We start from the raw sequence: 15,423 nt of genomic DNA, 5'->3' as shown, positions 1-15,423 counted from the left end.
ACTGAAGTTGAGCTTTGTCGCCCGCAGCTTCTCGAAATTTCCAAGGTAGTTGCAGCCTCACCATTCAGGCCACCACGCTGACACTGAAGCTATCTGGGCTAAACCCTTTCGGGGCAAAGTCATTCCCCGCTGCGAAAAAGTCCAAAAAACATCGTTTGTGATTCATTCGTGACTCAAGTTCGACCATGCTGCTCTAACCAACCATGCGCCCTTGAACATGAGATCTCAGCCCTCTCGCATGAACTTCGACTTTCCTTGATCTCTCCGCATCTTCAACAATGGCTTCCGCGGGGTCCCAAGTGGCCGAGCTTGCCTCCAAGCTCTACGATGCATGCGTGAGCGAGTTCGACCCGGACCACCTCTTCTACCAGAACGATTTCCTCAATCTCAAAGTGATTCCGAAGAATGACGTAGCATTGCTGTTGCAATGCACCCAGAGCTTGGTCGATCAAAATCTCTTCCGACTCCTCCAGAAAGATGGAAAATTGACCTGGAGGCTGATTGACCGCGAGGACGCTGAGAAGTAGGCATTACATGGTATTACCCTGGCCCATCGACTTCGGCTAACCCAATCTCCCTTCCAGACTCCGCAACCTCTCTCCCGACGAGGCCATGGTCTACAATGTCATTCACTCGACAGGACGGACAGGCATTTGGGTGCGACACATCGGAAGCCGCACGAACTTGCACAAGTCAATCCTCGACCGCTGTCTCAAATCCCTCGAGGGCAAAAACTACATCAAATCTCTACACAATGTCAAATACCCCAGCCGGAAGATGTACATGCTGGCCGGCCTCGCCCCAAGCGAGGAGGTTACAGGCGGAGCGTGGTTTACAGACGGTGTGCTAGATGCCAACTTCATCAACACTGTCGCCGGCTTCATCGAATTCACAGTCAGCAAATTGAGTTGGTACGAAGTGCCTGCCTCGGACAGCGGCCGGAACAAGCGCATCAAAACCGCCTCTGGAAAGGCCGACGTCAAATCCGAAGAAAAAACTTACCTCCCCTACCCGCACGGCTACAGGGGATACCCAAACGTGCAGACGATCACCGCCGCTGTGAACAGCAGTGGCATCACTCCTGTGCGCCTGGGAGATGAGAGCGTCGTCCAATTGATGGAGATGCTCTGTTACGACAACAAGCTCGTCTCCCTAGGAGGCGGCGAATTTTACCGATCCCTCCACAGCCCCAACGTCGTACAGGCCAACCAAAAACGCAAACCACCCACCGAAGGCGACGACCTCGCTATTGCCAACAAGCATCTGGTAAAGAACGGTATGACCGAAGCACCATGCGGCCAGTGCCCAGTCTTCCGACTCTGCTCGCCCGGCGGCGCAGTCAGCCCAGAGACCTGCGAGTACTTCGACCCCTGGCTGAGCAACGGGCTCGGCTTCTGAGTGGCCATTTTCCACGAATATCTGATTTCGGCGCACTGAATGTTCCTGTGTGCCAACACGTTTGCATGTAAGAAAAAAACGGGGATAGGTGTGCATAGCGCTGGCGTTTTCGACTTGATTTGGTTAGGCACTGGCTTTCCCTAGATTGGGGGCTTGTTGCACATTGCTTGGACGTACGGGAGGGATCTTGCGAAGGATTTCTCCTTCTTGGTCCCATCCCTTGGGGATGGGATGGGGTTACAGGATTACAGCCAGATTTGTCCATATTAGACAATACGAATTTGGTTCTGTTTAACAGATCATAAAATAGTAAAAGTAGGACAGTAAAGTGGCACAAAAATAGCAGGTATAGATTCCGAAGCAGTTGACTCCCGGCCTAGCCTAACACCATGAAATTCCCTCAAACGCCGTGGGTATATCAACCGTCATGCAAATCATAGAAAAAAGCAAAAGTACGAATAGAACAAATTACTTGCCCAGAGTGCGCCTGCACTCATCACAGTACCACGTCCCAACGGGCTCACGAGTAAGCCCAACACACTTCCAATGGAACCACTCGTAGGGACATTCATCATTGTCACAAGCGACCATGTCCCCATGGCTAACCGTACGGCAGGTACAGTAGACCTTCGAATCCTCATTTCCCTCATCCTCATCATCATCCTCCATATCGTCATCGACTGCACCGCCATCGCTCTTATCAGAGTCGGAGGTATCCGCACTGCTAAGCATAGAATCGTCATCCTCCTCGCCCTCGCCATTAGGAGACTTCTTCGACGCTTTGATGCGCCCACTTGCGCTAGAAGAGCGCTTGAGCGGCTTGCCGTGGTGAGATTTGAGTTTCTTGACTTGGTGATGTGGCGCGACCTTTTTCGTCAGTGCCTTCTTGACGCCGGCGCTGGAGCGTGGGCCGGCACTGCCTGCACGGCTACCTGCAGGCGTGCCGGGCTTCGGTGTGCCAGGGCCAAGAGATGATTGGCGGAGGTTTGATGAGGCAGTTGGGAGGGTGTTGAGGGATGGGTTTAGTCTGCGGCGCTTACTGTCCACTGCTCCGGCGGAGGACTCGCGCTGTCGTTGCTGGAGATGGACGACTGCGGGGGCTGGTGTAGCTGGTGCCGAGCTGCGCGCCGCGGTTTGACCTGGTACGGTGATAGATCCGGGAGTACGGGGTGCTGTGGATTGGCTGAGGCGCTGGGCAGCTGCTAGAATAGGATTCGCATTCCCAGAGGTCGGGTTGAGAGGTGCGGAGTAGGCGGGGGTTTCGGATGGAGTAGAGTCAGGGAAGAAGACCTTGGGCGGGTTGCGGTATTTGTTCTTCGAATCGAAAAGAGATGGAAGAGGAGGGTCGTTGATGAGGAGGCCTTCATTGACCAGGTCGCGAATGCGCACGTCCAGCCGTTTGATCTGGCGATCGAGGAGAACGCATGCTTTCTCGCTGAGCTGGATCTTCTCGGTCTGCAGTTCGAAGGATTGGTCCATATTCTCCAGGATAGTCTTGCCGTATTGCTCTTCCTTTGGATTTGCCGCTAGACTGCCGTTCATCTTGATGAATTTCTGGATGCTTCCGTCGCGCGAGTTGATAATGGCCCGACATTCCTGCATGGCCTTATCCTTGGCCTGAATCTCCTCCATCAAATGGTTGATCTCGGCTGGAAGATTCGCCACATCGTGAACGAACTGCTCCAGCACGGTTGCGCAGTCCTCCGCGCCGTGTGCCATTTTTTATGCGGTCGCAGGGCGGGTTGGGGTTGGCTGGTGTCTGGGCGCTGGAGACGTCGGGCGGTGGTCAACGATGTCCCAAATCAGCCCTAGCTTCGGTACGAGTCTTGATCCGCCGGATATTTGATGAACAAATGGATGCTTGGGGTTCGGTCGCGTTGATAACGTCCATCGCCGGGGGACAAATTGGCCGAAGTCGATTCTCGCTGACTCATTACTTACTCATCCACAAGAACAACTTGACTTGTCAGCATAGTCACGTGAGGACTCCAACGGATCGACGGAGCCACTTTTAGCGGTCCAATAATCGCACCATACCGATCAGACGGCAACCATGTGATTCACAAGCTACTCCCATAGATACTCTTGAACCTAATGTGCCATTAATGACATGGCACCGATGCTATCTGATTCATCGCTAATATTTTAGGGCCTACCGAATTTACTATCGTCAACGACTTGGATAGCCTGAACGAAAGCTTTCAATTGGATTAAGATTCTGACCTACGTCAGTCTGAGTTTCGTAGGACCAAAGAAAACTATACAAGTAAAGATGGCAATGTCAAGATGCATTCACGAAGTGATCAACAAGTCATGAATTTTAAAAAGAGGGTAGAGGTTGAAGCAGAAGGCTACGAAGGCGCGGAAGCATGCGAAGCGCAACTTCACTAATTGGGACTGTTGAAAAGATTTCAACGTCAATAGCATAACCAATGTCCAGACGGGAACCATAATTTCCCTCCAATCTATAGGTAGATATACACTGTAAGCGGTGGGAGTGTTATTCAATACTCAATTTTGTTCAAGAAAGCCAGAATATCCCGAGCGATGAGTTCAGTATCACTCTCCACGGCAAAGTGGCCTGCATCAATCAACTTTATTTCAGCCTTTGGTAGGTCAATCTTGTACGCCTCTGCGCCGGGAGGGAATAAAAGACATCGTTCTTGCCCCAGGCTGCGAGAAGTGGGACCTGAGATACTCGGAAATATTGATGAAAGTCGTCATACTGAGAAATATTATGTCGGTAGTCCATGAAGAGATCCAACTGGATCTCTTTATTTCCGGGGCGCTCCAAGAGCGCAAAGTCGAGATAGTATGATTCCGGTGCAATCCGGTTTACATCTGGTGTACCATTCTCATACTGGAATTTGGTGGTTTCAAATGTCAGCATCGCCTTCTCGACTTTCAGTCTGTCTTCTGAGGTGTTCTTGCTAGCCCATAGCTCTTGGATTGGACCCCAGACATCGCCGAAGCCTTCCACGTAGGCATTGCCGTTCTGTGTAATGATGGCTTGAACGGCACCTGGTCATTGGAGGGCAAGTTTGAGACCCGTCGGTGCACCATAATCGAAAATGTACATGGTAAATTTGGAAATGCAAAGCTCATCCAGGATTGCTGCGACTGCAGCTGCCAAGTTGTCGAAAGTGTAAGCGAAGGTAGATGGCGCCTCGGTGAAGCCAAACCCTGGCAGATCAGGGGCGATCACACGGTACTTGACGGCTAGAAGGGGGATCAAATTCCGAAACTGATGTGACGATGACGAAAACCCATGAAGGAGCAGCACAACTGGTGCGCCTTCTGTTGTTGTCTGCTCGCGGTAAAACATATTGACCCCAGAGGGGAGGCGGATCCTTTTAGTCTGTGGAAAGCCCATAAGGTCGATATGTGCAAGGGCTGGATCGAGGGGTTGGAAATTTAGGTGGTGAGGAAATCGAAAGTAGGCACTAGCTTTGATTCTATCGGTTCGAAGTAAGAAAGGTAAGAGACGAGGTACGATCCTTAAATACTGTTCCGGGCAAGTTACCAACAATGGTAACCGCTCTTATAATGGTCTTACAGGAATTCGAAGTGATGGAAGACGCCAATATACCGACAGCAGCCTTCGCAGCCAATCAAAGCAATTCAATTCCGGCGAATTGCATTCTATTTAAAAAGTCTTGTCCCAATTTGCGCCATGCGAGGATTGTTAGCTTCCGCAGATAACTTTAGATAACTTTAGCTTTATTAGAAATCCCGCATTGTCTAGATGCTACTGAACCCCGGAACACCGAAGAATGTGGCGCCTATGTCAACCTAAACACATGTCCCATACGGCAACTTTCAGATTACGAAGCGATGGATGAGGCTAGATCAGGAAGGCGATGTTCCAAATTGACGTGTTCCCATTCCCCACTTCAGCTGTGCCTTCCAATCGTTAAACACAATACTTTCCGGAGTTAGACATCGTGGCGTTAATCAAACAAAACAAACCAAACAACCATCGCAGCTCCGGATGTCACGAATTGGTACGTGAGAAAATAAGGGTTGTGCCTATATAATCGTAGGCTATGGCCAACCTGAGCAGAGTTTTTATCAATTCGTTTTCTGTTATCCGATATAAAGCTGCGGGACCCAGAGCTATCCACCATGAAAGCAATCGTCATCGAAAAGTTTGGAGGGCCCGAGTTCCTAGTCATTAAGGATGTGCCAACCCTTGAGCCGAAGCAAGGAGAGGTGGTGATTCGGATCAAGGCCTTTGGCGTCAATCATGCCGAGATGCATATGCGGAAAGGGGAATGGGCCGAATGGGTGCCTATTAGTGGAATAGAGTGAAGCTTAAGCGTACATCCCCTACCAAATGTTCCTTCCCACTCCACTTTTTCGGGTCCCCTCTCAAAATATATATAGGGGATTGGTACTACCACCCCCCTTTGCCTGCTACCACCCCCCTGCCTGAATTCCTAGGCCCCCACTGACCGCCTTTCTCACCGCTTTCATCCTCGAACTTTTATTTATTGCTACCTACTACCCTACATGTATATCACACCTTAGATACCTCCAATTACTATGTAAATTGCTAGTAAAATCAAGTCACTGCTGTTCCACTATAGTACCCAATAAGGAATCCAAAATAATGGTTGTTTACGCCTTCAAACCTGCCATTGCACTACCCATTTCTCTCGCGTTTTCACCCATTTCTCTCGCATTTCACTCTCCTTTACGATGGCTTCCTCGCAGCCTGATTCGCGGTCCGATTCTGAGCCTGAAGCTATTCCCGAGTCCCCACCGACGCTGCCAAGCCTTCATGACGCGCCGCCAAGCCTTCCTAACGCGCCGCCAAGCCTCCATACCTTCCCGCTACCCCTTCTAGATCAGCAGTACGATACTCCAGAGCAAGGAATCACTACGATCAATGCTTTCGCCCGTCCTCATGGGTACGCAATCTCAATTCTTCGGTCGAAGCGTACAAAAAAGGGGGTCATGAAGACAGTCCGGCTATGCTGTGATCGAGGACGGGCGTATCGAGATCGGACCGCCGGTAATGAGCGCCAGCGGCAGTCAAATACGCTCGCGATTGGGTGCCAATTCTCGATCTCCCTACGGCTACAAGAGAGCAATACCTGGCGTCTTACAGTAGAGAACTCTACCCACAACCATGAAGCCTCGCCGGCATCAACCCACGTGGCCCATCGCGTCGCGGAGGTATCTAACAAAGCGGAGGACATTCGGAAGCAGTTTGATCAGGGTCTTTCAACTCGCCATATCCTTACCGCGCTTCGAAAGGAGGATCTAGACTCATCTATCACCGCCCAAGACGTCTATAACCTACGGAAGAGGCTTCATACGGAGTTCCTTGCCGGCCGTACGCCTCTTCAAGCTCTATTGATAGAGCTTCCAAAGGATGGCGAATGGATCTTTAAGCATGAGGTAGACGATGAGAACCATGTAACCGCCTTGTTCTGTATGCATAAATCGAGTATCGCGATGCTTAGGACAAATTCATGGGTTATTTCAATGGATTGTACGTATAAAACCAACCGATACGGCCTTCCATTGCTCAATATCGTCGGCTTTGCCGCTACTGGATCAAGCTTTTACGTCGGCTTCGCCTTCATGAAGGATGAGAAGGAGGATAGCTATCAAGTTATCCTAAGCTGTCTTGCTGAAGCATTCGAATCCCTTAGCCTTGAGCTACCCCGGACGATTCTCACTGATAAGGAGCAAGCGCTAATGAATGCCATTAAGGTGGTCTTTCCTTCTACAAAGCATATGATCTGTCTATGGCATATCAACATGAATATCTTGAAGAAAGCGCGTCCGCTACTCGCTGAGCAGCTCGCAAAAGCTCGGCAAGAGACTGAAGTATTAGCAAATGCTTCCTTAGCTTCCTCACGGACGAAAGCAGACCGAGAGCTTCGAGAAATGGTTAGTGAAGCATGGAAGAAGATGCTACAGCGGTGGATTCGCATCGTCTACGCTATTACATCCGAGGATAGACAGGAGAGATGGAGGCAGTTCAAAGACGTCTACAAAGAGCCGATTTTCATGCCTTTACTCGAGTATCTACAGACTGAATGGCTAGACGACTGTCCCGAGTATTTCCTTCATGAATATACGGCCCAATACCTTCATCTCAATGAAATTTCGACCTCTCGGACCGAGGGGGCTCACTGGCTGCTTAAGCAGGACCTTCAAGTCTCAACTAATGATCTACTGGTTGTTCTTCGCACCTTTGAGAATGCTGTGAAGCTTCAATTTAATAAGGTTGCCGCTAAGATCGAGAATGAGAAGGTGAGAAGGTCCACTAACCTCTGGCGTCTCTTCAAATTGGTAGATAGACGGGTTTCATTGAAAGCAATCGAGCTTACAAAGGACGTCTACAACCGCTACCTACCAGAAGCCGAGGATAAGCCGCCGGTCCCTCCAATTTGCCGCTGTAATTCGAAGAATACGGCAGGGTTTCCATGCATTCATCTCATCATACAGTACGAAGAAGAGGAGAAGAGCTTTGAGCCTGAGTTATTTCATCAACACTGGCATTTGTACAGTGTATTTGCACCTCCTATTAACCCGCTACTCCTACTCCAGGATCCTCTCCAAGTGCGCCGGCGAGGGCGCCCCCAAGGCGCTAGGAACTTCATCGGCGGCGGCGAAAGCACCCAAGCAAGCACCCAAGACACCTCCACCCAGCGAGACCCCTCCGGCTTCGAGCTCATGCTATCTCAGGAAGGTGGCCGTGGCCGTGGACGCGGCCGAGGACGTGGCAGAGGACGTGGCAGAGGACGTGGCAGAGGACGTGGAGGGACACAACAGGCATCACAGGGAGATAACGGGGTGGGAATAGCTTCATCTATTGCCCAGGAAGCTCAACAAGCTTCTCTAGAAGGTGGCCGTGGCCGTGGAGGGACCCAGCAAGCATCGCCGCCGAGCATGGCTACATCTCAGGGGTCGGGAATAGCTTCATGGGCATCTCAGGACGAGGATTCCTGGTCTGATCGCCTCAGGAAGCGTCGGGGAGCTCCATAAATGGCTAATCCAATGCAAATTACTCAATTTCTTCACTATTCTCATGCAACTTTTTAAAGAATTCAACGTAAAATGGTGACCGGCCGCTGCATGGGCCAATTCCTTCATTTCTGCAGAGTTTTTGAAAACAGCATCTATTTCCTATTTAGGACTAGTGCCGTGCAATTGGCATGATAGTGGTAGAGTACGAAAGTGACTTCATTTAATTAGGGGGTTGCATAGTAAATGTAAGTACCTCATGCATGGTCGGTGGTGGCAGAAATATGTCCGGCAGAAAGAATATTGGCCTGGGAATTCAGGCCGGGGGGGTGGTAGCAGGCAAAGGGGGGTGGTAGTACCAATCCCCTATATATATCAGTTACACAGTATATAGCACCACCATTTTATGGTCTATAATAATATAATTAAATTTCAGGGTTGCTTAATAATAGCACTTTCAAAAATTCGCTTAATATTTTGTGTAATACCCCTTAGCCTTCCGCACTGCCTTCAAACGTCTTCCCATGCTCAATATTAGCGTATCTATCTTTGCCTGATCTAATGCCTTCCAAGCTTCCACTAGGCATTTTTTAAAATAATGCCAGTCTGCCTCCGACCTTCCCATGCCAATAAGCTCCGGAAATAATGCAAAAAGCTTCACTTTTAACCAGCGCCATACCGGTTCAATTGGGTTCAAATCGGGTGAGTGCGCGGGCCAGTCTTCGACGTATACTCCGTGAGTTTCAAACCACTCTTGCGTGTCCTTCGCTAGATGAATCCTCGCGTTATCTTGCTGAAATACTAAATTAGGGGTGTAGATTGGCATCAGACCTTTTTCGAGCGTCGAAATATACGACTTCGCAGTATAACCCCTCCCCGACCGCGATTCTTTGTCCCGTTCCATAATTATTAATTCTGTTCGACCTCCTAGCCAGATTCCGGCCCAAACCATTTGTGAAATATCTTTAACGTGAGCCTTAGCATTCACAAGGTCCTTACGAAGGCCCTCCGAGGTTGTACGAAAGCACCATTGTGGTCCAAAGTTCGAGGTTCGTTGCACCGAACACTCGTCCGAGAAGATCCACGATTGGAAGCTTTCGCGTCGCCATTTTCGCGCAAATTTTAGCCTCTTCCTTGCAAGAGGAGGCTTAATTGGTATTTTCTGTTTCGATCGCCGTTTTCCGAGTCCGAATCGCTTCAAAATTCGACGTATAGTGGAGGGTGACGGATGCTGAGCTGTAGCAGCACTTAGCTGTTTATAGGTCTAAAACGGATGCCGACGTGCCTGTAAATAGAGATGAGAGCAAGCGCGCTCACTAATAATAGCGGGACGGCCGCTTTTTTCGCGATTCTCTAGCTTTTCGCCTTCTGAATAGCGTTTTAGCGTATTGTAGATTGTACGCCGAGAGCAGCCAAAGTCATTAGCTAATTGCACTTGCGTAGCGCCATTCTCGTGAGCATAGATAATAGCTGACCTTTGGGACGTAGATAGCTGCGCCGTTTTGCTACTTTTTGGTCCTAATTTCATTACAATCGGAGCAATAGGGGAGGTGTAGGAGTGAAAAAAAAACTTGGGTTGGTTGTTGGGCCAATATAGTGGGGCGGAGTGGGAAGGAACATTTGACTAGTATCTGTAGAAACAGGGTGCGGCTTAAAGTCTTGGCAAACCTTAAGAGAGAATAGAGTCAATAAAGAGATGAATGAGATTTAGGCAACGATTGGACTTGGGAGCCATGGCTAGGCAGTTCTGAATTGCCTGTCACGTCTTCCGTGCTATAGCTATTGTTCTTTTTGCGTCTGCGGTAGTATAAAGTGACACTTAACGGGGGTTTTGAGCTAGCTAAGCCCGGAGTTGTCCTCTACCCGTTCCTTGTACACAAGATACGTATGATGCCCGGTTTCTTGGAAATATGGTTAAAACTATCTAGCATTGAACAAATATCGTGTGTTGCTCTAAAGTCTCAATCCGTTGGCCCTCGTTCTCCAATTTTTATCGTTTTTACATTCTACTAAGCTGCCAAGTCTATGTATATTATCTACTAGACAATTACCCTGGTCATACACTTTCTTCTTTTATCACTTTCGCCTACCCCCGCGCTAGGAAAGTATAAGCTTGAATAACGGCGAGGTCATTGCTAGCCTCAAAACTGATAATCAGGTCCGCTTTCAATCATACTTTTTAAGGTCCTTTCGATGTTACCACAAGCCACTGCTCAATAGTTACTGTTAAATGGTGGTTGAGGCTGTTTTGAAGCTATCTTGCTCTTAATATTGACTCACTGTAGCTCATGTTTTAGTTTACGGTGGAATTACCCTATGACCGCAAACTTTTCTAACTTGGCCCTTATTTTCTTCGTACTTTTGGAAAGATTTGTGAAGATACTAGGGGATGTTCGTATAATGTAATTTTGATCTATTCTTAATTCCAATACAATAGACGGGTCGCTTATAGCGGGCGTGCTTCGGAGTTAGTGCATATTTCTATATTTCGGATAGCTCCAAAACTGGTCTCAAAAGTGGATTCAAAAGCAAATTCGAAAGCTAACGCCGTAGAATTAATATCTATATAATCAGCAGAAGAGCGTGTATAAGCGACGAGCTATCCGAGGCGATCCGGAAAAGCCGAGATCCCCAGTTCGGGGAATTCCGTCCCCGCACTGCAGAAACATAAGAAACGCGCGTCTGACCTTAATTCTTCACTCAAGCATCATGTCTCTCGATGACCCCCTGACAGTCCTCTACAAAGAGGTCAATGGTAGCAAAATCACAACAGATATATATCTCCCGTCCACATCTTCCGCATCACCACAGAAATACCCAGTGGGTGAGTACCATGTACACCAACACCAACATAAGGACTCCCACTAAAACAAAAGTAGTAATTGACATTCATGGCGGCGCCTTCATGCTCGGTCATTCACGCATGGTCTCCCTCCCCCAGGTGAAAGACTGTCTCGATCGTGGCTGGATCGTGCTAGTTCCAAACCACCGGCTATGTCCGGGAGTGAATATCCTCGAGGGACCAATGCAGGATATACGCGATTTGTTGACCTGGATCCATGACGGGCATTTGAACAAAGTGCTCTGCGGTCATGAGACATACAGCGCTGATATTGACAATATCGCTGCCTTCGGGACATCGTCTGGCGGGACTCTTGCTTTGGGTCTGGTATGTTACTTTATACTTCCGTACATCCCACTAAAAGAAACAACAAAGCTAACAAAAATACAGGGCTTTAACATCCCCAGACCAGTAAAAGCAATCCTGTCCCTCTATGGCGCAGTCCACTTCACAGACCCATTCTGGAAAACACCTCTCTCCCATGTCGCCTCAAAACTCCCTTCAAACCTGGACCCAGCCTTCCTCTCCCAAATATACCAGGAAATCCCAATCCCAACAGATAGCTCTGTTTCCCTAGAAGGCCAATCTGAAGCCAGAGGAAGCAAAGGCCCTGATTTCTCTCGACCGCGCGACGCTTTCGCTTTCACGCAGATTGCCAATGGAACCGTTATGGACGCTATCTACCCAGACGGTAAAACTACAGATCCCGATATGGAGCGGATTGATCCGGTGAAGAACGTTAGCGCCGAGTTCCCGCCTACGTGGATTGTGCATGGACTCGAGGATACAATGGTTCCTATCGGGCTTAGTCGCGAATTGTATGGACGGTTGAGGGAGGCTGGGGTGCAGTGTGGGATGACTGAGGTTCCAGGGGAGGAACATACTTTTATGATGCTTATGAAGGTTGGGTCGAGGACTTGGTGGTTGCAAAGGGAGGGATTTGATTTCTTGGAGGGAATTATTGGAAAAGGGCCTCAAACAGCCCTCAACTAGATATTTTCTTTACTTTACCTTTACTTTACAGGCTTCTATGCAGCTTGTTAAAGATATCACCTGGATTATAGTTATTGCTGCATCTAAAGCCAGATAAGCCCACCAATGGTATTTTCGTTTTCGTGCTACATGCTCCTGCAGTCTACTGCGAACTATACAAATAAATATGACATGTCGGGGGCCTAAGTACTACACAGACGCAGAAGCACAAGCTTGAATCAGATTCACACGCTGCCCAAGCAAATAAATCTCAATATTCTCCTATGGCTGGCGGATTGTTTTCACCCAACCGAGCAGGGATGACATTGTATAGCTCTTCCTTACTGTAACTACTGTGCCTAACGCCTACGTAATACTTTAATATTCTCTAAGACAGCAAGCAGGGCGCCACAAACTGACATTGCCTGAGGATTTGTACGACTTGGAGGCTTCCGGAACAGTATAACTTATAACTGGTAATTGTCCTAGCGTCTCGTGGGTCAGATCATTCTGGCTAGCAAGAACCCGAATTATGATATATGGGATTACCTTAATCTTATCTTGATCCGTCTCTCGATCAGATAAAACAAACATTTACAGACCTAGAGCTACTGCGAAGGAGCTTGCTTGATGGGAAACATTGAACCCGCTCGTATACGATACATCGTTGTTTAAAAGTTACCTCTAAACTGAAGGCATACATCAAGCGGGATGTCTGTGGGAAAATAGCTTCGTTATGAAGAAATATCAGCACACTTAATATACCAGACTTTTGCACAAACAGAATTCAAACTCCTAAACACGATAATCCGGCTCATTAACCCGGTCCATTCCGAATAATCATTACAGCTCATCCCTCTTCTCAGAAAATGGATATCCAACAAGTGTCCAAGCTTCCCTGACTTTATCCACATGCTGACCAGCATTCTCAATTGTGAGGTCGGCGAAGCCCTTGAATGTGGCATCTTGCCGAAGCTTACCGCTGCTCAGAGCGCGGTACCAGATAGGACCAGCACCTTCCCAAGCATATCCTCCAATCATAGTAGCAGCAAGATAGAAAGCGCGATTTGGGATGCCGGAGTTGATATGAACACCGCCCTGGTCGTTACTGTAAGGGAGTTTCTTGAAATCGTTCCAGTGCGCGGGCTGAGGATCTTTCCCCACTTGGGCATCGTTATAAGCTGTTCCAGGATTCTTCATGTCGCGGAGAGCTTTGCCATTGACACCTGCAGCCCAGATTCCCTCTCCAATAAGCCAGTTGGCTTGGTCAGCAGTCTGTGGGTTGCTTTCACCCCATTGTTTAATCATAGCACCAAAGGCATCCGAAAGAGACTCATTGAGAGCACCAGTCTGGTATCGGTATGGAAGTGGACTTGTATACTGCACCACTCCATGGGTAAACTCATGACCGATGACATCGAGCTCATCTGTGAAGCCATTGAAGATAACGCCGTCTCCGTCACCAAAGACTAACTGCTCGCCGTCAAAGTAGGCGTTAAGAAGGTCCCCAGCATGTATGAAGCCATCGAGGCTTATCCCCTTATTATCAAATGAATTATGCTGGAAGAAATCGAAGTAGAAGTCATAAGTCTTCCCAAGACCAATATAACACTCATTTGCATTGTTGGTTGGATCCTTCGCCGCAGAGAGAAGTTTATCACCTTCCTTAAGCAGGATGCTATCACGGGGAGGAGGATTATCTTTTGAATTCTGCGCATCGTATACTGTACGGTTTAAACGACGTACACGCCCTGCCGCTATTCGATGTTCAGTACGATGTGCGAGTGTGTGGCGAGCTGCCTCGCGTTGTTGTTCTGTCACAGCATTGCGGGCAATTGATTCAAGAATATAAGGTGGAATAATACCTTGGGAGGGCTGTTGCTGCTGCACCGCTGCGATACTCTGCCCCTGAGCTTCACGAGCATCCTGAAGCTGCTTTGTTTTTTCAATAGTGGATTGGCACCGATGAATAATAGGCTGTGGCGCCAATCCTTTTTCAATGATGCCTTCTAGGACATATTGTGGTACAATGGCACATAGAGGAGCCATGTTCACGGCCCGGTAAAGTTTATCGGTAGATACCCTTTGTTCGGTTTGAAGGATAAAGAACCAGAATAGTAAAGTTTGGGTGGTCACTTCTTGAAATGATGATAGACGAGATGTCCAGAATTCTCCTCTACTCAAGAATACCATCCCTTAAATATACGAGGACGCACATATTTCTTAGACACCTAGCATGACCATCTGACCCTTTTCCTTGCGTCATTGCCAAGTCATTTCATGTCAGACGATCTAGATAACTTAGTCCCTCTTGGAGAGGGTTCCACTGCGTCGCTGCTTTTTGGCTAGACTGTTCTATGTTCTATGAGCAGCAACGCAATATCCCTAGCAGTTCAGCCACTTCCCTCTTAGCTCCGGAACAAGCATCCCATTTAGTGTATTCACGAACTGGCGCATGTATAATTTTAATTTTACATGTCGTTTAGTATGCCTTCTGCAGCTGGGATGGCAAGGAGGCTATCCAGCACCGGCGGCCTCTAGTTTACAGATTTAGCCATTATAGCATATATAGAACAGACTAGAACGCTCATTCACTATACGAGAGCGCTGGATTATGCTTTAGTGGAATATAGAAGGGTAACGTTAGCGTACTAACCATAGTTTGAAGGGGCTCGATGGGCCTGAAACCATCTCTTAAGCCTATGCCCGGAAATAGTTGGGCAAAGATAATAAGTATTGGTGATTACGAACATATACGAGGGGATAAATTAAGGTTTGAATGAGCCGGTAGCTGCTAGAACCCTAATTAAGATTGAGTTGTGTGGATCATGCTGCATGCGGCCATGTTGGACAATTGAATAGTCTGTCGTGTGACCTCCCACAAAAGGTGGTACGTTGAGACTTCTTTACGGTGATCATGTGAATATTAGCTGCGGTTTTTTACAAAGAAAATTTTGGGTCGTCGGACAACTGTTTGTCGGTGCTCCAGAGAATCGGCTTCTCCAAGGTTTGAAGCAAAACGGCCGGGAACAGCCACTCGGTCGTATACTACTCAGTAACGGTGGACAGCTCTTTCAGCGCTAAACCCCAAGTATCAACGACAATCTATTTGCGTGCAATTTCGGAAATTTGGTTTTATACTTTCACTTTGAACTTGGATACGTGGGCGTTCATCTTATCAAATTGTAAGTCTATCTTAAAATTCGCTCTCATTACCGCGTACTCTC

At 48.3% G+C, this 15,423-nt stretch overlaps 5 protein-coding genes across 5 annotated transcripts; 2 read left to right on the top strand and 3 right to left on the bottom strand.

Moving 5' to 3' along the window:
• The first annotated feature begins 150 nt into the window (after window positions 1-150).
• N7446_008759 (RPC34 RNA polymerase subunit family protein) lies at window positions 151-1,642 on the top strand. The gene is made up of 2 exons (XM_058517504.1): window positions 151-523; window positions 585-1,642. The coding sequence occupies exons 1-2, from the start codon at window positions 279-281 to the stop codon at window positions 1,396-1,398; spliced, it is 1,059 nt and encodes a 352-aa protein (XP_058371150.1). The 5' UTR covers window positions 151-278; the 3' UTR covers window positions 1,399-1,642.
• A 224-nt stretch (window positions 1,643-1,866) lies between these two features.
• Window positions 1,867-3,117, bottom strand: N7446_008758 (putative PHD finger domain protein; the record flags this gene model as incomplete). The annotated part of the gene is made up of 1 exon (XM_058517503.1): window positions 1,867-3,117. The coding sequence occupies one exon, from the start codon at window positions 3,115-3,117 to the stop codon at window positions 1,867-1,869; it is 1,251 nt and encodes a 416-aa protein (XP_058371149.1).
• Window positions 3,118-3,994: 877 nt separating this feature from the next.
• N7446_008757 (alpha/beta hydrolase) lies at window positions 3,995-4,723 on the bottom strand (the record flags this gene model as incomplete). Its single annotated transcript, XM_058517502.1, has 2 exons — window positions 3,995-4,407; window positions 4,459-4,723. The coding sequence occupies 2 exons, from the start codon at window positions 4,721-4,723 to the stop codon at window positions 3,995-3,997; spliced, it is 678 nt and encodes a 225-aa protein (XP_058371148.1).
• Window positions 4,724-11,091: 6,368 nt separating this feature from the next.
• N7446_008756 (uncharacterized protein) lies at window positions 11,092-12,217 on the top strand (the record flags this gene model as incomplete). The annotated part of the gene is made up of 3 exons (XM_058517501.1): window positions 11,092-11,206; window positions 11,262-11,551; window positions 11,615-12,217. 3 exons carry the CDS (start codon window positions 11,092-11,094, stop codon window positions 12,215-12,217), a joined length of 1,008 nt encoding a protein of 335 aa, XP_058371147.1.
• An 822-nt stretch (window positions 12,218-13,039) lies between these two features.
• On the bottom strand, window positions 13,040-14,245 carry N7446_008755 (M4 family metallopeptidase; the record flags this gene model as incomplete). The annotated part of the gene is made up of 1 exon (XM_058517500.1): window positions 13,040-14,245. One exon carries the CDS (start codon window positions 14,243-14,245, stop codon window positions 13,040-13,042), a length of 1,206 nt encoding a protein of 401 aa, XP_058371146.1.
• Between the last annotated feature and the right edge of the window lie 1,178 nt (window positions 14,246-15,423).

The sequence above is a fragment of the Penicillium canescens genome, assembly GCF_028828765.1.
Source record: "Penicillium canescens strain IBT 15451 chromosome Unknown utg000005l_segment0_segment0, whole genome shotgun sequence".
NCBI classification, from domain to species: domain Eukaryota; kingdom Fungi; phylum Ascomycota; class Eurotiomycetes; order Eurotiales; family Aspergillaceae; genus Penicillium; species Penicillium canescens.
This window is presented reverse-complemented; position numbering and strand designations above follow the sequence as displayed.